Here is a 23,578-nt window from a genome sequence, read left to right on the forward strand (position 1 = left end):
AGCTCCATCTACTGTATAGTGGCCGCGGCTGGGTACTGCACATCTGCCCCCTATAGATTTCAATAGGTGGCAGATGTGCAGTACCCTGCCGCTGCCACTATACAGTAGATGGAGCTGTGCAGCTCCGCAACTGAGCAGTTCCAGCCGCCAATATCGGAAACAGCTTATCGGCGGAGCTGTCAGACCCCGACCGATCTGATCTATACTAAGGATAAGTCATCAGTGTTAAACTAGTGGACAACCTCTTTAAGTTCCACATATAACATAGTAGTGGAAGCTGCCAGAAGAATGGACCAATCACTTTTTAGTCTCTTCACGGATTTCAAAGCCTAAAGTGATTAAAAGAAGCGACAAAAGACTTGTTCTTTATATTTGCCATGTTTTTGTTTTTTTTTATTTTATTTTATTTAAGCACTTTTTTCAGACTGGTTCCAAGTTCCTAATAATGACGCTGTGTGCACATACCCTTATTATTATCATCATCATTTTTATTCTGATATTTTTTTTTTCTTTAAAGATGAGGAATCTCATTTACGCAGCAGTTAAAAATTTAATTAAATCATAAAATATAAAGAAAAAAAATCATGCCTTGTGATCAGTTGAGCACTATGCTATTAGCTTCCGGGACCTCTAGTGAACAGCTGATCCTTCTAGAGGGGGAAAGCTGCCGTCCGCCATACATTTTCCTGCAAGGGAGGTAAATGTAGTCGCACACGACCACTCAAGTATATAATTTTCCATAGAATACAGGCGACGGTCCAATAGAAGAGCAAATACACTACCACTTAAGGGGGTTGTCTAATTTTTCAAAAGCAGCAGCACAATGGTCTACGTGTATGGTAATGCAGCTTGCTTTCTTGTTTTTTTTTTGGAAGAAAGCTGCCATTTCTTCCCTAAATCATGGTGAAGTGTATGCTTGAGCCTTCCATTTATTTGCACAACCATTGTCTATTTCCATGGACCTTTCCTGCTCAGGGAGCAGCAGGATCACCATACAGGTAGAGAAAAGGAACCTGAATATAATACGGGCACCCGGTGCCCCGAATTGTGAGACACTGCCGTGTATGTATAAGGTACAGAGCACAGTGTCAGGATAAGAAATCCCTCAAAAGCTGCCAGTCTCTGATGTTTTGAATGCAAAAAAAAAAAAAGGGAATTTTGGCTCGCAAACACTGGGTTACAGTTTTGTTAGATTGAAATCTGTATATTAAAAATAAAAAAGGGTTCACGCTCCTGGTATAATAAGGGCTTGTGGCTTCACACTTGGTATCCAAGATGAATGATCGGACTATGATAGTTCTACAATGTAAATTGTCTCTGTGGCTCGCAATGATTAGGTGGAAATTCATCTATGCAATACTTTTTGTAATTCTTTGTATAATTCAGCTTTTTTTGTAATAAATTTATACTTTAAAACTTTAATTTTGCTGTTTTTATTGGGGTGATATGTGGGTAGGAGACGAGGAGGAGGCATCTCGGGACCAAAATCTCCACCGATCTGCAGGACAAGGGACTTAGGTTGTAGATGTTTAATAATAATAATAAAAAAGTGAAATGCGGCTTCCAAAGATGGGATGTCATCATCATCTTGATCATTGTCAGGTCCCTGAACAGTTTTGACAGTGTGACAGAGGCAGTATCCTGACAAAAGAGGCGCTGCCATGAAGGGGGCAAATGGTCTATCTTATGTAGGTGTCACGTCTACATGATGGAAAGACACCAGGTTTCCAGCAAGACATTGCCCCATTGCTCTTTCTCCTTCGGATCGTCTTCCTCTGTTAGTGCACCCTGGTGCCATCTCTTTTTCCGGGTAAGTGACGTACACACACCCGGCCATGAACATGATGTAAAACGTCATTCCTCAGACAAGGCCGCATTCTGTCATTGCTCCTTCTTCAAATTTTCATTGTAAGCAATTTTGGCTGTTAACATTGGTCAACATTGGCTTGCTGACTGGTCTCCAGTTACAATACCCCATATACAACAAAAAAGGATGTGTCCTAGGACCTTTCTTTCATAGCTGCAATGTCCTCGTACCTTTTGTATCCTAGCTGCTATGCTCTGCAAGTCCTGGTTCCTTGTTATCCCAGCCACGATGCTCTGCAAGTCGTGGTACCTTTCTATACTACCTGTGATGTTCTGCAAGTCTACGTATCTTTCTATCCTAGCTGCGATGCTCTGTATGTCCTGGTACCTTTTCAGCCTAGCTGCAATGCACTCTATATCCTGGAACCTTTCTACTCTAGCTGCGATGCGCTGCCTGTTCTGGTACCTTTCTATACTAGCTGATGCTTTCTCTATCCTAGTACCTTTCTATCCTAGCTGTGATGCTCTCTGTATCCTAGTACCTTTCTATCCTAGCTGTGATGCTCTACATGACCTGGTACCTTTCTATCCTAGCTGCAATGCTCTGCATGCCTTGGTACCTTTCTTAGCTGCGACGCTGTGTCCTGGTACCTTTCTGTCCTAGCTGCGATGCTCTCTGTATCCTAGTACCTTTCTATCCTAGCTGCGATGTGCATTGTCCTGGTACCTTTCTATCCTAGCTGTGATGCTTTCTGTATCCTGGAACCTTTCTATCCTAGCTGTGATGCGCTGCATGCCTTGGTACCTTTCTATCCTAGCTGTGACGCTGTGTCCTAGTACCTTTCTATCTTAGCTGCGATGCTCTCTGTCCAGGTACCTTTCTATTCTAGCTGCATGCTCTTTTTGTCCTGGCGAGGAAAGTGAAAAACCTGCACCACCTGCAAGCAGCTGCAATAGTCAGTGCAAAGCTGAACATGTACAGTGCAGACACCTAAATAGGACTTGGTAACATTTCAGGTGCAAAAGCTCATAAAAAAGTTTAAACAGTCCAAAATAACCATAAGAAAGAAAAATGAGCTGCACTCACCAGTCCTTAAAAGCAATATCTTTATTCCATGAGAATAAAAAGTCCGGCAAGCAGGGAGAGCGGGGAAGAAAAGTGCAGACAACAGCTGTTACGCGTGAAGACACTTCTACAGGTCTGTGTACCTGTAGAAGCGTCTTCACGCGAAACAGCTGTTGTCTGCTCTTTTCTTCCCTGCTCTCCCTGCTTGCCGGACTTTTTATTCTCATGGAATAAAGATACTGATTTTAAGGACTGGTGAGTGCAGCTCATTTTTCTTTCTTATGGTCTTTTTGTCCTGGTACCTTTCTATCCTAGCTGCGATGATCTTTGTCCTGGTACCTTTCTATCCTAGCTGCGATGCTCTTTGTCCTGGTACCTTTCTATCCTAGCTGTGATGCTCTCTGTACCTTTCCTATCCTAGCTGCGATGCACTCTGTAGCCTGGTACCTTTCCATCCTAGCTGCGATGCTCTGTCTCTCCTGACACCCTTCTATCATACCCTCCAGGAACATTTTCAGCAATCTGTGTATTTTACATTTTTCTGATTTTTTTTTTTTTTTTTTTTTTTTACCAAGCAGATCCAATTAGTTTGGATTTTGTTGCAGAAATGCTGCAGATTATTTCTCTCCAAAGTTGACCAGAAAAAGTGTAATACAGTGGGTACGGAAAGCATTCAGACCCCTTTAAATTTTTCACTTTTTGTTTCATTTCAGCCATTTGGTAAATTCTAAAAAGTTCATTTTTTTCTCATTAAAGTACACTGTGCACCCCATCTTGACTGAAAAAACCCAGAAATGTAGAAATTTTTGCAAATTTATTAAAAAAGAAAAACTGAAATATCACATGGTCATAAGTATTCAGACCCTTTGCTCAGTATTGAGTAGAGGCACCTTTTGAGCTAGTACAGCCATGAGTCTTCTCGGGAATGATACAAGTTTTTCACACCTGGATTTGGGGATCCTCTGCCATTCTTCCTTGCAGATCCTCTCCAGTTCCGTCAGGTTGGATGGTAAACATTGGTGGACAGCCATTTTCAGGTCTCTCCAGAGATGCTCAATTGGGTTTAGGTCAGTGTTCTGGCTGGGCCAGTCAAGAATGGTCACAGAGTTGTTCTGAAGCCACTCCTTTGTTATTTTAGCTGTGTGCTTAGGGTCATTGTCTTGTTGGAAGGTGAACCTTCGGCCAAGTCTGAGGTCCAGAGCACTCTGGAAGAGGTTTTCATCCAAGAGATCTCTGTACTTGTCCGCATTCATGTTTCCTTCAGTTGCAACCAGTCGTCCTGTCCCTGGAGCTGAAAAACACCCCCATAGCATGATGCTGCCACCACCATGTTTCACTGTTGGGATTGTATTGGGCAGGTGATGAGCAGTGCCTGGTTTTCTCCACCCATACCACTTAGAATTATCACCAAAAATTCTATCTTTGTCTCAGCAGACCAGAGAATCTTATTTCTCATAGTCTGGGAGTCCTTCATGTGTTTTTGAGCAAACTCTATGTGGGCTTTCATATGTCTTGCACTGAGTAGAGGCTTCCGTCGGGCCACTCTGCCATACAGGCCTGACTGGTGGAGGGCTGCAGTGATAGTTGACTTTGTGGAATTTCTCCCATCTCCCTACTGCATCTCTGGAGCTCAGCCACAGTGATCTTGGGGTTCTTCTTTACCTCTCTCACCAAGGCTCTTCTCTCATGATTGCTCAGTTTGGCTGGATGGCCAGGTCTAGGAAGACTTCTGGTGGTCCCAAACTTCTTCCATTTAAGGATTATGGAGGCCACTGTGCTCTTAGGAACTTTGAATAATTCAGAAATTCTTTTGTAACCTTGGTCAGACCTGTGCCTTGCCACAATTCAGCCTCTGAGCTCCTTGGGCAGTTCCTTTGAGCTCATTACTCTCATTTGGTGTGACATGCACTGTGAGCAGTGAGGTCTTATATAGACAGGTGTGTGTCTTTCCAAATCAAGTCCTATCAGTTTAATTAAACACAGCTGGACTCCAATGAAGGAGTAGAACCATCTCAAGGAGGATCACAAGGAAATGGACAGCATGTGACTTATGTATGAGTGTCTGAGCAAAGGGTCTGAATACTTATGTCCTTGTGATATTTCAGTTTTTCTTTTTTAATACATTTGCAAAAATTTCTACATTTGTTTTTTTTCAGTCAAGATGGGGTGCAGAGTGAACTTTAATGAGAAAAAAAATGAACTTTTTAGAATTTACCAAATGGCTGAAATGAAACAAAGAGTGAAAAATTTAAAGGGGTCTGAATACTTTCTGTACCCACTGTAGCCAGCACCAATGACAGGGAATCTTTAATAGCAGCAGAGAAGCTAGAAAAGAAAGGTGTTAAAGCTTTTATCTCCTCTCCATAGACACAACTCGGGACCTCCGACTGCTACTGTACAGACCCCCGAGTCCTCGATCCTCAGTGTAACAGTATCCAGGCAATACTCTATACGTTACCTATAGACTGAATCTCAGGAGGCGCTGGCTCATTATACTAAGACTGTGTCCAAGATACCCATATACAATATATTATGGAGTAGGGACAGAAAAAACATCTACACGCTGGCCGTAGAGAGAAAATATGGCCGTAAGTGGGGAAACTACTATTCTTAACATCCCGCAACAAAGAGAAAAAAAAATTAACATATATATTTAAAAAATGTATGTCAACAGCCGCATAAGGACTTTTTTTAAGTTTTGTTTCTCCAGCATTCATTGTGTGGGAAAATGACATTGCAACATTATTCTCCAGGTCAGTATGATTCTGGCGACACCAAACTTTATAAAACTCTTTTTATTATTATTTTAAATAGGCGGGAAAAAAAATCAGAACTCTTGTAAAAAAAAAAAATTGGTTTTGACCTATAACTTAGTTTTTTTTCTTAATGAGGAGCTGTAGTTTTTATTTTTTAGGGAGGGGTGGGTGGTGGGAAATTATGGTGACCCCAAAAAAATGGCAATTCTGGCACTGTTTTTTTTATTGATTTTGTTTATGGCGTTTCCGATATGGGTTAATAATAGATGAGATTTTTATGGACATAGTGATTAAAATGTTTTGTTCTTTATATTTACTTTTAAGATAGGGGCAGCTTAAACTTTTTTTATTATTATTATTTTTAATACTTCCTTTTTATTTTTTTATTCCTTCTACAGAAAAGATTGAGTAATCCCTTTAGGATGATATAATAGGTACCTAGATTGTGTCATTCACCGTACAAATCATTCTCCAGGCTCGTCATGTACTTAAAGAGATCATAAGAATAAATTTATTTAGAACACGAAATTCCATGAAATGCAGATTAAGACCTTTGCACATATTATCCCAGCGTTCTATATGATAAGGTATACACATTTATAGCACAGCGCTCGCTAGTTCGCCTGTATTTATTCTGTGGGACAGAAAATCGCATTTACCTCTGCTGCAAGGTGGGAAAAAAATTACTTAAAAAGGGCTCTTCCCATTTTCATAAATGGGTATAGTCGGATAGTTTTTGTAAATACAAGCTTTTTTTGCAATTTGATGCATTAAAATTTTTAGCCGTTCCTGAGATATTACCATTTTTATTTTGTTTACAGCTTGTTGCCTAGGAGACCGACCACCGCTGCTAGACAGCAGAGAACATGTGCAGTGCTTACAAGCTTTTTTTTTTTTCTGTTGTGCTTGTAAGCCCTAGTTGGAAATTGACCGCGAACTCTAGGGAGCGGCGATGTGTGCGTCTAATCTCTGCCAGCTTCGGCACAATACTTATAAACTAGGCAGCGGCGGTGGTCGGTCTCCTAGGCGATGAGCTTTAAACAAAAGTGTTCATATCTTAAAAACGGATTAATATTTTAATATGGAGTAAATTGAAAAAGTGCTTGTTTTTGCACGCACTATCCAATAATATCCATCTATGATGCTGGGAGTAAACCCTATAACCCTTTCTCAGTATGGTATAAATGATCACTGTATTGAAGGGGTTGTCCAGAATTTAAAAAAAAAAGGCTGTTTTCTTCAGAACCAGTGCTACACCTGTTGATCGCTTATGTATAGTTTTGCAGTTCAGTCCTATTAGTTTAGCCGAGCTGCAATACCAAACTCAACCTGTAGAGAGGTGTGGCACCAGAGCAGCATTCATATTACTGCAAGCTTTAGAGCTAAAATCTGCCGGAGCCATCACTGGCGACTTGCACTCTGGAAAGTGGCGCCGTAAAGGAATTTCGTGACCAATTGCCGCATTATAGGAGTTTGACTAAGGGGCCCGAGTGCTGCTGTGTCCTCTAAGAGAAAACCGCTGATATATCTTTTGGTGGTGGCTTATCTCCGGGAGAACAAAAGGCTCCGGAATCTGATACCCCAGATCCTGCTCTTCCCCGACATCTTTTGGGGCACCACGTACACATTACACTGTCAGCCTAGTTCACTGATATTAGCATGTTCGGCCGATTAGTATGGAGAGGGGATCGGGGTAATGAATCTGGCATCCTGCAGAATTGTGAATGCGGCTCTGGATTATTATACAGTTTCAAAATAAAAATGACAATGTATTTACAAGGTTACATTTTTTATGTAGATATCTGCTTGTAAATGGTATTCAGGGGGGGCTTTGAAGTTATTCCATAACTGAAGGGATAACCTACCAATTGCGGGTGGTTTGACCGCTGGGACCACCACTAATTAAAAAAAAAAAAATGGTAGTAAATAGCTCTGCATGAATTCACACACACCTCCGTGGAGAACGCTACACTTGCCTCACAGAGAATGAATCAAGTGGAGGTGGTGGTCGTGCTCGACCTTTGCGCCATTCAGGAGGGTATATTTAGAATTGGGGGGGGGGGGGGGGGATTGGTGGTGAAACCCCCAGAAATCAGGATGCTATTCTCCATCCTTGTCACATGTGAGGGTATATTACATATTGTGTGCCTGGGCCTTAGGGAACATCCCCAAGCAGCTCTGCTCTGTATAATATCCTCCGCTGCAATTAACGTTCTGCAGGTTTTCTTTCCGGCAATGCTCTCCAAGCTGCGGCTTTAAAGTCACTGCAGAACTACAATTCCCAGCATGCCCTGCCCAAGACTGGGAGGTCTTCTTCTGCAACAATCGGTACAAGTGTGGTCTGCACATTAGCAGAGATGACCATTAGGAGCCACTGTCTGGAGAATGCACAATAATGGCTTTTACTGGCTGATTCCAGCGAGACATAGCACGTACAACGTCCCGAATTCACAAGCTTGCTCTGCAGCCTAATCATACTGGGGCAGGATTTCACTGTCTAGATGTAAAGAGAGACGTTTCTTTTTTTTTTTTTTTGCTTAAAGGGGTTGTCCAAGAAATAGTAAACATGGTTGCCTTTAAAAAGAAAAAAAAACTCACCTACAGGCTGTGTGTGGTATTGCAACTCAGTCCCATTTATCTCAATAGGGCTGCGATGCAATACAAGACCCACCCTGGAGACAGGTGTGTTCAGGAGCGCACCCGGGCCCTGGAGGTAGGGGGGTCCAAAAAGTGTAGGGTCCAGATAGCTGCGGTGGCTGTAGGACATTTTGCATTGGTGCCCACCAGCTTCCAGTTACACCACTGGGCGTTATACCAGTGAGGTTGTAGCCATATTTTACTAATCCTGCACCACCCCTTTAAATGCATGTATTTTGGGCTCACATTTTTGATTAAAATGGGATAGATAACCATGTTTGCTTTTCTCCAAAAAAGCACCACCCCTGTCCAGGGGTTGTGTCTGGTATTGCAGCTCATTTCCTGTGCAGTGAATTAGAGCCGAGCAGCAATACCAGACACAACCTGTGGATAAGGGTGGCGCTGTTCTTGAAGGAAAGCAGACACGTTAGTCTTTCTATTCTATGATGTCCAGTCTTATTCCCCAGATGTTGTCTGACTGCAGTCATTGAGGTATCCTGACCATAAGCCGCCTTCAAGGCGCTCTCATCTGCTCTTCGGTGTGACATCGCCTCCTCCTGGTGACACGGCGGTGCTGCACATCCATTCTCCTGGGTTTAGTCTCATAAATATCTATCTACAGACACTATGTCCCGTACAAGGGCCGCTGAATATTTTTCTTAAATAGTAATAGAAGGGTTAAATATTTCCAGAATAGACTCCAGGATGGTCCCCTGCTTCACCATGCATCGTTATGTCACGACAATCCGTTATCGGATATAGGTGTAGATGATGGGGGTTGTACTCCAGGACAGTACACAGCCCTGACCACCCCATATCTCGCCCGGACAGATCACCCTGCACTGAACATGTTCTGGTCAAGTCACAGAAAGGCCGATACATCCGCTATAACATTTCCTCCTAAAATTAAAGCCATCTGTCTGCGCCCCGGGGTTCTTCCTCAAGTTTCATCTGTTTCTGGAAAAGCGGGGTGACGGTCAGTATGGCTGCTACATTGGTGGTCTTATGTGCCCACTGCAGTCTTCTGCATAACGGAAGCCATATTAGTCATCACCCAGCTTTCCCAGACCCAGAAAAAGTGAAAAAAGTTTTGTTTTTGCACTTTTATTTTTTCCTTCCCTTCTTCCAAGAGCCATAACTTTTACATCTTTCCATCCCTGTAACCGTACAAGGGCTTGTTTTTTTGCGGGACGAGTTGTACTTTTAAATATCGCCATTCATTTTACCATAAAATGTGCCCAAAAGCAGTAAATAAAAGTTCCAAGTACAGTGAAATAGTAAAAAAAAAACAGCAATTATGCCATTGTTTTTTTTTTTGTTTTTACGGCGTTCCTTGTGGAATAAAAATGATACCAAACTTGAATATATATATATGAAACTCTTCAAGTTTTGTAATGGTGTAAATATATATATTTTTTTGCTAGTTAAAAGAAAAATTAAGAACTTTTTTAAAAAGAAAAAATTTCTAACGTCAATTTCTGAGACCCGTAACTTTTTTATGTTTTAATCAATGCAGCTTATTTTTTTTTGCGTAATGAGGTGTAGTTTTATAAGTTTGATAACTTTTTATTGCATTTAGGGATAGAGGAGTGCCGTGACCGGAAAAAACAACTTTGACTTTTCTATTTTTTTTTTTTTGTTTCGGTTTTCGCCGTATGGAATAAATACATTTATATCAAATACATTATTTTTTTTTTTACATTTTCGTATTTACGTCCACAGAAAAAGGGAGGTGATTAAACTTCTTTTTTTTTTAAGAAGTGTGGGGGGGTGTTTACAAAATTTTTTTTTTCTACAATTTTAATATTTTTTGACATTTTTAATTAGGGAACTAAATCTACGATTGCCTATACTATACAGTGTATTGATGATCTACACAGTCCATTCACAGGCAGAATTTCATAAAAGTTTCAACATGTCATACATCAGTCTCCTGTAGGCCATTGGTTACAATGCCAACCAATCAGCCCCCCGCGATCGTGTCCTGCAGGGGGCCGATCGCCGTCTGAACTGACAGATGCCACTTTAAAGGCCGCTGTCATGGACATCAGAGAAATTTAACAGGGTAAGCTGCCGTGGTCAGAGCTAGCTCCCATCAGAGCAGTTACTCTTGGGTGCCAGCTGTATAACACAGCCGTCACCCATGCTGCATGGAGCAGGCTTAGGTTCATATAGAGATCACACATGGCTAAGTACATACATGGCGGTCGTCGTTAAGGGGTTAAATGACTGCTCACCGAAACTTTTTACTATTTAAATAGGGCAAAAAATATTTTCTTTTTTCTATAAAGGAGGGCGGCCATCTTGCCATAGATGCTGTAAAGCAGAAAAATGCTTTACAGCAACACGAGAGGTTCATTTATGACTATGGGAGAGTGTTATGGGCATGCTCTGTGATCTGTGCAGAGGTCACTGCGCAGGGAGGTGAGCTGTATTATCTACACATTCACAACTGATGATGGTCACAGCTCATCTCTTCCCCTCCTTGCGCCAGGACCTCTGCGCAGATCACCGAGCATGACCACAACACTCTCATTAAAACATCTCCACTCTATAACAGGAAAAACAGAGCTTCAGCCACCATGAAAATAAATTAAGGAATAAATCAACGTATAATTTGGGGCTTATTGGCCATTCACTTTTCATCTACTGCTCTTTTTAAAAAATAAATTCTTTAGTTTTAGGAGGAAATAATTAAAGTGAGAGCACTGACATAAAAGCCCATAGTTCTGAATGTAAACTTATAACTGTAAGATGAGCGATACACAGCGACGACTTCCCCCCGACTACGGCTGTAGGTACTTTGTAGCGTAGGCGAAGTTTGAGGGGAGAAAAAAAATCACCGGCTAGAGATGTGCGAGCGTGTGCAGCGCACGTTCACCAGGCGGACCGGACAAATCTCCCCTGGGATCGCCACGTCTTCGTAGAATCTCTCTGAGGCCTCGGACGTCCGCTCATGCAGGAATACGTTATTACACCGTGTGCTCACGCTCGTCATAGCGCCGTCAGGCCAAAGTTACATCGCGAATACGCCATGCCGGCCGAGTCCAGCCATGTGTCCGAGATGGGGTCGTATTTCTGTACAGTATTGAGATAGGATGATCCTGAGTGACCCCCAACCACGTAGAGGTAGTTGTCGATCACCGCCGCTCCGACTCCTGCAAAAGGGGGAAAAAAAAACTTATTAATACAATTCTGTATGAAGGTTGCCCTTATCGATCCCACGCTCTGCATTGGTTCAATAAAAGGGGGTCTCCATTATTGTCATTGAAAGCCCCTAAAATATTACTAGATTTTATAAGAACTGCCCTTCAATCATGTACATAGCGTACAATAAATAAGGGTATGATGGGAGTTATAGTCTTTAAACAGCTGGAAACCTGAATTAGACATATGTGGGGATGGGGGCTTACAGTTTTTGTACGGTGTTATCAGTCATTACATGGAGAAACTGCACGTTTTGCAGCAAATTGGCACAACGCGTTTTGGGCTGCACTGGTTTGTAGATGGCCGCACACCTGTACGGGTATCCGGCACTGCTTACTTGCCCACCGGGAGTTGGGCGGCTCTGATGACGTTGCGTCTGCACTTACTTGATAGGATGCACGCACTATTGGTGCAGACGTGACGTTATCAGAACCGCTCACCTCCACATGTTGAACAGACCTTTAAGGGAGCAACACTTCTGAGTAATTTTTCCCTCCCGGATTGTGTATATAGATCTCCTCTTAGGGACGGGGTAATCCACTAGATTTACACAATTCCTCAGAAGAATGTGCAGCAGAGACGTGAAGGATTCCTGATTTCTCTCACCTGTCCTGGGTTCTGTCATCGGTCTACAGACCGTCCATTGATTCTGATGGGGGTCGTATCTCTCGATGCTCGATAAATGGGACACTCCGTTGTGACCCCCCACTACAAATACAAATCCCAGCATGACGCTCACTCCGAAATTAATCCTCTTGTCAGCCATTGGGGCCACCATCTCCCAGGAGTCTTTAGCGGGATCGTATCGCTCCACACTAGGAAAGAAAAAAAAAAAAGCACAATTAATGAGCTGGCTATTTCAGCTACTTGTACGTAAAAAATGGGAGAATATTTGTTGTGCATATTTAGGCTACACCCACTTGGGAGAAAAAAAATAAAAATGTGAAAACAAAATTACTAAATTTAGTAATTTTTTTGCCATTTTCAGAAGTGATGAATTTCACGCCTTTGTGTCGACTTTAGTGGGGGTATATTTTGCTCAGTGCTTTGGAGAGAATGAATCAGTTCACGGAAAGTCATGGAAGATGGCGATCCCGGGAGCAAATTTGCCCCCTTGAGGTCGTCACAACTGCCTCCTTCCCCGTGTACGGCCATGGAGGGATCTGCCATTTACATACAGAAGTTGTTCTCCTAACAACAATGTATTTATAGGTCGCTAATTACATCCCTGGTGGTTAATTATCCAGAGGACTGAAACGCGCGGACGGGGTAAACACAAGACAATACTACAATGTACCTGTTCATGTGTGCGGGCCCGTAGCCCCCGATAGCATAGATCATACCATCCAGGACGGCACCCGCAAAGCAACTTCTTGTCTTAATCATGGGGGCGACTGGCTGCCATTCTTTAGCCTTCGGGATGTATTTTTCCACAGATTGTAAACATGATGTTCCGTCGTATCCGCCTAAGGCATAAAGTTCCCCAGTCAAGACGACCGCGCCAAGGGTGCTCCGACACTCGTTCATTCTCTCCACTGACGTCCACGTGTTGGTCACGGGGTCCCAGCACTCCACAGAGCTCTCGTGCTTCCTGTAATTTATGCCCTGTCTCATGTGAGTGGCGATGCCCCCGACCACGTACACTTTCTGGTCCAGAGTGCACAGTCCAAATTCATAACGGGGGGATCCGAGAGGGGCCAGGCCGATCCAAGAGTCGTCTTGGGGAAAATACATCTCCATGCTGAGAAGAAAGGAGAGAGAGAGTTTACCAAGCTACAAAGTAATAATTGCTTCTACTAACGCCATTCTTGTCCTGTGAGGTCTTAAAGGAATACCTTTGTCATAATTATGATCCCTGGGGCTAAAATAAAAATATCTACTATTGTTTGCAAACCATCAACAAGCTGCTGTTGACGGACATGCTTTTCTTCATATATGCTTGATAAAATATTTCTTGCACAGATTCACCCCGCAGACGTAGAGACCTGCGGTCACATGTGAGGACAGTGCTCCAAGAGACTGTGACTTTTTGACTTACTGAGAACCCATGATTCCCACTTGTTTACCGGAATGTTCGTTTTGTAAACATTCCGCAGGTAGTTCGCACCTTCAGGTAGTTCGCACCTTCAGAATGTTTACAAAATGAACATTCCACTGGGTATAAATAACCACCAACTCCAAGACTTCCCCCAGAACAATATTATGTGCTCTCTGGCTGTACCTAAATACTATCTGAAGAGTTAACCCTTTGTGGAGTAGATCAGGCTACACTAATAGTACTTTAAAGGAAGTGTGCCAGCCCAAACTGACAATATAAATTAAGCACGGAGCCTTGTAGAAGATACCAGCCCATATACAGAAGGCCCCTTTAATGACCGTAATCCTGCAAAATCTGAAGTTCAATCAAATATGCTAATTACGATATTTGTCACACCCTCAGTGCAGGGCTCCGCCCACTGGTTTTGCATGTTTCCGCCTCCCTCACTAATGATTGACAGCACTGTTTCTTTTCCTGGAGCTAGTGCTGTCAATTAGAGGGAGCCAGGAAAATACAACACCTGGTACTGAGCCGTAATATGTACGGGGGTCACTTGATGCAGTACTGAGGGCAGTTATTAGGGATGGAGGGGGGGGGACATAGCCAATGCTGATGCCTAAGGTGTCTTATATCGGTTTGTAATGCCCTTAACCTGGAAATTAACATGCATGATACCTGTATATTACACAGCTCAAGCTGCACCTTTACAACCTTTATTATTTCTACTGCTCCAATGACATAATGAACAATAAAGCCACTTTGCAAATAGTCCTAATTAAAAAAAAAAAAAAAACTATTGTGTCTACTGCTGCAATGCAGATCTATGTGTCTCCTTGGTAACAGACTACATAAAAACCAAGTGTAGTCTGATCCTGCGGTCGAGCTCTCTTCCCGGTGATCTTACCTTTTTTACTACATATTGTAAGTTAGCCAATAGTACATAAGAGAGTCGCACATGACTGCAAGATCTGACTACACAGGAAGGGGGCTTTTTGTAGTCTGTTTCCATGGTAATGCATAGTTCTGCACCAGAGCTGTAGACACAAAGGAGAGCAAAAAAGAGAAGACAGGAGTGGTGATAAACCATTTCTGCCTTCTGCTCTGTCCAACAGTTAGCACCCACCCGGGCAACCATAAAAAAATGGTCTGAAGTCCTCTAGGACTTAACTTCTAATTTTAGAGCAATGGAAGAAATAATAGTGAAAGTGGAGCCTCACTTTTAATGGCAAGACCCACGAACGTACCTTTCCAGGCAGTTAAACAGTCCAGCTTTCCCTCCCACCGCGCAGAGCACTTTGGGAGCACAGCGCGGCTGCGTCTTTAGCACCGTCTGATGGGAGAGTCTGTGTTCAGGCATAAAATGGTATTTCAGAGCTTCGTTCAGTAAGTGTTTACACGTGTGGTCATCGCGTATAAGGTGATTCGCTTCGTAGAGCCGGGTAAGAAATTTGACACTCAGCAATGGCAGCCGGACATAGTGCAACAACTGGGAGAGGAACTTCTGCCGCTCCTGCACGTCGTACTTGATCCAGGCCTCGAGGGCATAAAACACGCTCTCCTCATTCACAACATTCAAACAGTCATTGGATACGATCTCGTGGAGCTCAGAGTTCGTCAGCTCGAAAAACTCTTCCGTCTGACAAACGTCCTCAAAGTTCTGGCAAATGAACTTGTTGGCAGCTAGGTAGAGTTCGTGGCAGCCGTACGTCTCGGCGAAGCGGGAGATCCCGATGCAATTGCCCACGTCGAGCTGGCTCTCCAAGAACGCGCAGCATTCCTTCAGCACCAGCTTGATCTGCAGGAGGTTCGCGGCCGGAAGAAGGGACTCCACCGTTTCTTGGGAGATGAAGACGGTCCCCGTGTAGGCGTACTCTATGATGGCCTGGAGGGCGGCCTCGTCGACGCATTGGAACTCCACCTGCGAATTCTCTTTCTCTGAAAGGTTTCCCGTAAACATGGCTTTGAAGTAAGGGCTGATGCTGGCGAGCACCACTTTATGGGCATGGATCTTGACATCGCCCACCTGGAGGACAATATCGCAGAGCTCGTGGTGCTGGCGGAGGAGGTTCAGGCCCTGCAGGAGCTGTTCTGAGTGCAAGTGGGTTATGTTGGCAAGCATGTAGGACTGAGAGGACTGGTCCATCTGAAAGCAGAAGCAGATGACATGGTCATTGTGCAAGCGTCAATGCAAAGGGAATACGGCCCGCCCCAGCCGCCCCGCAGGGCGACATGGGCCCGCCCCAGCCGCCCCACACCCCCAAACCAAATACTTTGTATAAATATTCTCATCGTATGAAGTGATTGTATCTGTAGGATGTACCCTCCCTCTATGACTAGTGAAGGTCTGATCTCTGGGACCCCCACGATTCTGAACACGCAGAGGCGGGATCACAGGTTTAGCGCTGCGTTCCCTCCACCTCGATATCCTGCTGTGCGGGGGAAGTGCAAGAAAGATCCATTTGGATATTATTGCCCAAAATCAAAAGTTATCTCTTAAGCCACAAGATTGGGAATAATTGGATCATCGCTCGGTGACCCCTGCGATCCTGAGACTGGGGCTCAGCTCGGTACGCCTCCTCTCCAATCAATGGCCCCCAGCAATCAGCACTTTATCCCCCATCCTATGCTCATAGTAGAACTTCTGATTTGAGGAATAATCCTTTAAGTTAATGGGAACCGTACCAGCAGATGGGGTAGGCCGGAGCACTGCTGTTAAGGGGATCCCCATCATTCTCTGGGCAAATGGGGATCACAGCAGTCAGATCTCCACTGACCATAGAGTGAGGGATTATCACTGTATGAGGGTGGGAGTTCCCCCTTTACATGCAGCGTATTATTCCCCAGGACAGTGTGCACAGATTAGAAACCGCACTCACTTCCTGTGCAACCCCCTCCTCTCACCCTACTTCCGATATAACCCAGATTTCTGCTTTCTTGCAAATCCAAATGAGTCGACTACAGACGTAGCAGAGCTGAATGCCATTTATAGCTGAGGGGATGCCCGGCGCACATCACCCCGTGCAATGCAAAGAGTGCAATCTGCGGTGTCATTTGAGATGGAGATTTCTCTGCAACTTCTAAAAAGATCCAACACCACGCCCGTCCCCGGTGCGTCCCCGCGTGGCGCCCGTTCCTCTGCACTGCAGCCACCCCGCACCTTCTTCACCATAGTATTCTCCACTCCTGATATCACTCCAGCCCCTCCATCACAGCAAGGGGTCCGGAGTAAATTGTTTGTGCCAAAAATAATGGCACATTTACACCAAAAGATTTCACTCATTAAACTATCAGTGCGATCTGCTGGTGGCCGCTCCGTCACTGGTCCCAGCAGCTCCACTTCCGTTCCGGAGTATTCCCTGTGCTGTCATATGACCGTAGCAGTGTATGAAGGGGGCTGGCTCACAGCCTATAGACAGCTTCTCCATAAACCGGCAGTGACAGCCAAGAGGCCGAGCTGACGGCTTATTTCACTATAATAAGCCACGGACTGATCTGTCCATACACCGGCTGTGAGTAGAAGGGCCTGGATGGCCTCTTAGTCCACTGTACAGTGGGTGAAATAAGTATTGAACACGTCACCAATTTTCTAAGTAAATCCATTTCTAAAGGAGTTATTGTCATGAAATTCTCACCAGATGTCGGTAAAAGCCCATCCAAGCCACACAGGGAAAGAAATCATCCATAGATGTCCATAAATTATGTGTAAAAATGAGAAATGACACAGGGAAAAAGTATTTAGCACACTTACTAATATTTATTAATACTTCATACAAAAGCCTTTGTTGGTGATGAATCTTTAAGACACCTCCTGTATGGAGAAACTAGTCGCAGGCATTGCTCAGGTGTGATTTTGGCCGATTCTTCCACACAAACACTCTTCACATCCTGAAGCTCCCGTGGGCTCCTTCTATGGACTCTGAGCTTTAGTTCCTTCCATACATTTTCTATTAGATTCAGATCCGGTGATCGGCTCGGCCTGTCTAGCAGCTTTATTTTCTTTCTCGGAAACCAATTGATAGTTTTCTTGGCTGTGTGTTTGGGATCATTGTCTTGATGAAATGTCCACCCTTCTTCATCCTGGTAGATGGCAGCAGATTTTTATCAAGATTGTCTCGGTACATTTGTCGATTCATCATTCCTTCAATTATATGAAGTTTGCCAGTGCTGAATGCTGAATAACACCCCCACACCATGATGTTACCACCTCCAAACATCACTGTTGGTATGGTGTTTTGGGGGTGATATGCAGTGCCTTTTGGCCTCCAAATATGGAGTGTATTATTGCATCCAAAGAGTTCAGTTTGGGTCTTATCTGAGCAGACTATTTTCTCCCAGTATTTCACAGGCTTGTCTAAATGTTGTTGAGCAAACTGTAAATACGCTTGCACGTGCTTTATGTTCAGCAATGGAGTCTTGCGTGGTGAGCGTGAATACAGGCCACGGAGTCTCGCGTGGTGAGCGTGCATACAGGCCACGGAGTCTCGCGTGGTGAGCGTGCATACAGGCCATGGGGGTTGAGTGCATTTCTTATAGTTTTCTTTGAAATAATTGTACCTACTGATTCATGGTCTTTCTGTAGCTCTCCACAGGTGGTCATTGGCTCTTGGACAACTCTTCTGATAGTTCTTTTCACTCCTCTGTCTGAAATCTTGGACCTGGTCATGGCCGGTTTATGATGTTCTTTCCACTTCCACATTATGGCTCCAGCAGTGCTCACTGGAACCTTCAGTAGTTTAGAAATTCTTCTGTAACCAATGCCATCAGTATGTTTTGCAACAATAAGGTTGTGAAGGTTTTGAGACAGCTCACTGGTTTTACCCATCACAAGAGGTTTCTTGTGTGGCACCTTGGTAATGAGACACCATTTTATAGGCCATTAGTTGATATTATTTTCCACTAAGTGGCAGGATTGCTTTCTAATTACTGATAGATTTCAGCTGGTGTCAGGACTTTTCATGGCTTTTTACACCTCCCCTTCATGTGTTCAATACTTTTTCTCTGTGTCATTTCTCATTATTACACATAACTTATGGACATCTATGGTGATTTCTTTGCCTGTGTAGATTAGATGGCTTGCTACCGACATTTGGTGAGAATTTCATGTCAATAGCACCTTTAGAAATAGATTTGCTTAGACAATTGGTGACGTGTTCAATACTTATTTCGCCGCTGTATGAGCCGCCCGTTCTCTCTATACACCGGCTGTGACATAGGAGGCGGCTGGCTTGGATGTTCTTATGGCTTATCAGCCGGCCCCACACTCTGCCCCGCCGGGGGCTTTGGATGCAGGGGACCCCTGAGGATCAGGACGCCATAGGTCCCTATATAAAATTGATTTTGGTAACAGACCCAAATTGTGGGACCTGACACATCTCCTCTGCCTCATCCATCCCCAGGGGCCGCCCCCAGGATGATGTCTCTATAATACACTGCCCTTTATATCGTGCATGTCCCACCACTCCCATCATCCTCCCCCCAGATGTCACCTACCTGTGTCACCCGGAGACAGCAGAACACACACAAGCTCCTCTCCTGTCACAACCCAAACACAGCGGAGAGAGAGCGTCACTTCCAGGTCAGGACGGCCCCGCCCAGAAACAGCAGCGCCGCCGCTCTGCAATGGAGGCCGCAGACGGGCAAAAACTACAACTCCCGGCGGCCAGTGCGCGGAGGAGAACAGCGCCCACCACGTGATGAGGGCGGAGCTGTCACTATAGGAACATGTGACAGACAGCGGGAGCGCATTCACCTGCCACACAGTAACCGGGGCTGTCATACGCTGTGGGCTGTGTACACACCGAGGTTATTGGGGAGTGTTTTTTGAGGCCGCTCTGACCCTAAAAACACCTGAAAAATCGCCGAAAAATAAGTGACCCTCTCTGAAGTCGTTTTCTGCTGTGTATCTTTCAATAGACCCAATGGGGAGGCTCAGAAGACTTTTTCTTAGCGTTTTGTCAGCGGTTTTTGTTTCCTTCGTAAGTTAACGGCTGTAAAAAAAAATGTCAAAAATCCACAATAAAAGGCCCAAAAATATAAAAAAGTCAAAAAAAAAAAAATGCTTAAAAATAAAAAACACATTGAAGGAGCGTTTCATGAAGGGGTTTCTGCTTCGTTTTTGCCCATTTGAAAGGATGTGTGAATACGCCCTTAATGTTTGAGTCTTTTTGCTGAGTTTTTGAAGTGAAATTGCTCCAAAATCTTCCCCTAAAACTTGGGAGTTTCCACTCAGTAAAAATGCTCAGTGTGAACATAGCCCGAGGGTTTGGGGTTTTTATTTTATTTTTTGAGTTTATAAAAATAAAAATGTAGGACTTTTTTTTGTCTTGAAGTGTTTTCTGTAAACATTTTCATGCGTTTTTTCTGAACAATTGTCTGGATGTGTTAAACACTCGGCACTCTTGGAAACCTGAAGGTAATAAAAAACAAAAGACTGAAAGTGCGATCGGCGGATCGTCTAAGAACAGGAAGGAAGACTATTCAACTGTTTTGAATTTTTCAGACATTTTTTGAAACAGACCCCAAAAAAAAAAGAAAAGTCACCAAAAAAAAAACCTGTGAGCTCTTACCCCGACAATGATTCAGGCTTTTGAACGGCTCCATATTGTACAACAGAAGTCAATGGGAAGACTTCAAAGTCGCCTGTTCATCTTTTTTAAGTTTTTTGAGGAATCAGTGTTTTATTCGTTGCCTAATGGATTAAAAAAAACTGTGACAAAATCAGCCATAAAAAAACACATAAAGACAGTAATAAAATTTGTTTATAGAAAATGCTCAGAAAACTGTAAGGCTGTGTGCCCATGATCCGGAGCCGCTGCGGACTTATGCAGCATCAAACCCGCCGCGGCCAGATGTTACAGCATAGTAGATGGATTTCTAGAAATCCCATGTCCTCTATGCGTTTCTGTACACCTGCGGATCACCCTCGGAAACTGACATGCGGCGCGTCCTTCCAGACCGCAGCATGTCAATTTCTCTTGTGGGTCCGCATGTAGGTTTTCCCCATAGACCTAATCTCTATAAGGAAAGTCCGCAGGTAAAAAAAAAAAAATGGCGCCGCTCAAAAGCATATTGAGCAGAAGCTGCCAGCGGCTACTCCGCAGCGTCAAACCAGCAGGCTGGTACGCAACGTGGGCACATACCCTCAAAGCCATTTTCACACATCCGTGTATCCGGTACATGTGGTGACAGTTTCGACACGTACTGAAGACACTGACACACAGTCGCATTAAAATGAATGGGTCTGTGCACATGTCAGTGTGTTTCCACGGACCGTGTGATCCACACGTAGACATGTCCGTTTTTGGCTGGAAGCACGGATCACACGGATCCATTCAAGTCAATGGGTCCATGTAAACATGTACCGCACACGGATGCCATCCATATGACACGGACGGGCGCCTGAGAATCAGTGTGCAGTTAGCACTGTTCCCAAGTGCCGGGTGCTGAACGCTGCCCTCATCATAACCTCTGCTGGCGTTGCGATCAGCACCAGCAGGGACAATGATGAGAGTAGTAGTGTCCACCTGTAAAAATAAGAATAAAATAAAAATCCTTATATACTCACCTGTCCTAAGTGTCCCATGCTGTAATTCATGCGACTGACCAGCAGAGGAGTCGGAGAGAATGACTCCTGCAGCGGAGCTGCGCTCAGCGAGCAGTGTCCTGTCACTCACTGAGCTCAGTGCATCTCCGGGGCCGTTCGCTGGAGTGAGTCATTCTCCCCGGCTCCTCTGCTGAGCAGTCTCATGGATTACAGCAGGGGACACTTAGAACAGGTGAGAATATGGATTTTTTTCTTTCATTCTTATTTTTACAGGTGGAGACACTGCGGGAGTAGACTACTACTCTCATCATTGTCCCTGCTGGTGCTGATCGCAGCGCCAGCAGGGAACCATGATAAGGCAGCGTTCAGCATCCGGCACTTGGGAGCAGCGCTAACTGTACCACTGATTCCCAGGCACCAGTATGTGTGCTCCTGATGCGGCACACAGGCAGCACACGGATGCCACACAGGTGAACACGGACACGGATATCTCCGGTACTGGTTTTTCCGGTACCGGAAATATCAGGACATGTGAAAGAGCCCTAACAAAAAGCTAAGAAAAAAATGAAAAAAAATGCTGCAGGCAAAAAAAAAAAAAAACATAAAAGGAGCAATTCCTGAAGCAATTTCCTCTTGAAAAACTCATCACTCTTGACTGCCTCAAAAGAAAAACCTCATGTGAACTTACCCTTAACCCCTTCCTGAAGGGGCAATTTTTCGTTTTTGCGCTTTCATTTTTTCCTACCCTTCTTCCAAGAGCCATAACTTTTTTATTTTTCTGTCCCCATAGCCATACAAGGGCTTGTTTTTTGCGGGACAAATTGTACTTTTGAACAACATTAGTAATTTTATCGTGTGATGCACTGGAAAGCGGGAAACAAAATTCCAAGAGTGGTGGAAAAAAAAGTGCAATTACGCAATAATTTTTGGGGGGCTTTTAGTTACAGCTTTAATTTTACTGTAAAACTGACCTGGCAATACGATTCCCCAGGTCAAAACAAGTATGCAGATACCAAACATCTATAGTTTTTGTTTTATTTAAATGGTAAAATAAAATTCAAGAAACTTGTAAAAAGAATCTTTTCACTTGTGACGCCATTTTTCAAGTGCCATAACGTTTTCAATTTTCGAGATATGGGGCTGAATGAGGGCTTATTTTTTACGCCCCGAGCCAATGTTTTTATTGGTATCACTTTTGGGTACATAAGATCTTTTGATCGCCTCTTATTGCAGTTTATCGGCGGCCAAAAAAAATGCAATTATGTAGTTTTTTTTATTTCTCATTTTGCCATTAGCGGATCGCATTAATTCATTATATATTTTGATAGATCGGAGTTTTAAAAAAGCAGCGATAGCAAATATGTGTATTTTTTTCATTCTTAATTTCTAATGGGGGGAAAGGTGGTTGACTTTTATATTTTTTTAAAACTTTTTTTTTCACTTTTTAGTGTATTCAATAGTCCCCTTAGGGGACTTGAAGCTGTGATGGTCAGCCCTGCTATGTATAGCTACAATCACGGTCTCCTATGAACGCTGGCCACGGGCTGTCTTTCATAGGATTGTTATGACAGGCACGGGGGTCATCAGCAGACCCCCAGCTGTAATGACAACCCATAGCGCCACGCAATTTTTGGCATTAGAAGCTTTAAAACTGTAAAACAAATAAAATTTCCAAGTCATGTGTAAAAATAAAAAAAGAAAATTCTGCTGAGGATTTTCTTCCGTTTTGTGTTTACAACGTTCATTTTGGGGTAAAAAATAATCTTCGGCTCAGTGCGGTGACAGCGATTTTTTAAAAACTAAAAATTACAATTTTAAAACAATAAAAAAACATTTAAAATAAAATGTAAAATAAATAAATAAAAAATCAATAAAAATAATAAAAATGTTCAAAATAAAATTTTCTGTCTGTCAGCTAATGGTGTATTTTCATAGCCACATGGCTGGGTATTTGCAGGACAATCGATCATTTTCTTTGGTAACATTTTGGGGTGCGCAACTTAATATTATTTTTTTTTTTAAAGGTGATGCAATTGCCGACCAATGAGGTTCCAGATGTGCGGAAATGGGAGACAAGTCCGGAGACGCTGCAGCCATGGAAGCACATAGATATGTGTATGGGGCTCTGAGAGATCGCAGCCAGGTACAGCGCATTGCTCACTAGTGTACACACGGATCAGCGGAGAGGAGGCGGCCTGTACTGACAAACGCGCACGGAGGAAGACTGGCTCCTCCGCCTCGCTGTAGTACGCCGACGTCACGGATCAGCTGATCGCCTCCGTCCAGAGCAACCGGCAACACAAGCTCCGCATCCAGTGTGAGCCGGGGAGGGCAGGGAGTAGGAGCTGTCTGTGTGCGCGGTGCTGAGGCCGGGGCCGGCAGCTGAACGGGACAGTGGGGGGGCAGCACGGAGCGGAGCGGAGCGGAGCGGGAGACCTGGGATCCTGATACCTCCAAAACAGAGAATCGTCACCGTGTGTGGAGGTATGTATGTGTGTAATGCAATGCAGGTATATATGTGTACG

At 43.9% G+C, this 23,578-nt stretch overlaps 2 protein-coding genes across 2 annotated transcripts in view; one reads left to right on the forward strand and one right to left on the reverse strand.

Annotated features, from left to right (window-relative positions):
• Positions 1–6,113: 6,113 nt before the first annotated feature.
• On the reverse strand, positions 6,114–19,145 carry KLHL28 (kelch like family member 28). Its single transcript, XM_073638586.1, has 5 exons — positions 19,001–19,145; positions 14,755–15,653; positions 12,770–13,213; positions 12,079–12,287; positions 6,114–11,423 (listed from the first exon to the last, which is right to left on the reverse strand). Exons 2-5 carry the CDS (start codon positions 15,651–15,653, stop codon positions 11,260–11,262), a joined length of 1,716 nt encoding a protein of 571 aa, XP_073494687.1. The 5' UTR covers positions 19,001–19,145; the 3' UTR covers positions 6,114–11,259.
• Positions 19,146–23,462: 4,317 nt separating this feature from the next.
• Positions 23,463–23,578, forward strand: part of TOGARAM1 (TOG array regulator of axonemal microtubules 1) — a 94,450-nt gene continuing 94,334 nt past the window's right edge. The window contains exon 1 of the mRNA XM_073638587.1: positions 23,463–23,537. The gene's annotated coding sequence lies outside the window, so the exon portion shown is untranslated. The remainder of the gene's footprint in view (positions 23,538–23,578) is intronic.

Source organism: Phyllobates terribilis, unplaced genomic scaffold (assembly GCF_046119375.1).
Source record: "Phyllobates terribilis strain yellow unplaced genomic scaffold, ASM4611937v1 Scaffold_7__3_contigs__length_470593459, whole genome shotgun sequence".
Lineage (NCBI taxonomy): Eukaryota > Metazoa > Chordata > Amphibia > Anura > Dendrobatidae > Phyllobates > Phyllobates terribilis.

What these genes read in the sequence shown, in the direction of transcription:
- KLHL28 (XM_073638586.1), bottom strand. Translation starts at nt 15,653, where the DNA reads ATGGACCAGTCCTCTCAGTCCTACATGCTTGCCAACATAACCCACTTG. An exon ending in CTGTTTAACTGCCTGGAAAG is followed by an intron (nt 13,214 to 14,754) that starts GTACGTTCGTGG and finishes CTTTCTTCTCAG; the next exon opens with CATGGAGATGTATTTTCCCC. An exon ending in GGGCCCGCACACATGAACAG is followed by an intron (nt 12,288 to 12,769) that starts GTACATTGTAGT and finishes TTTCTTTCCTAG; the next exon opens with TGTGGAGCGATACGATCCCG.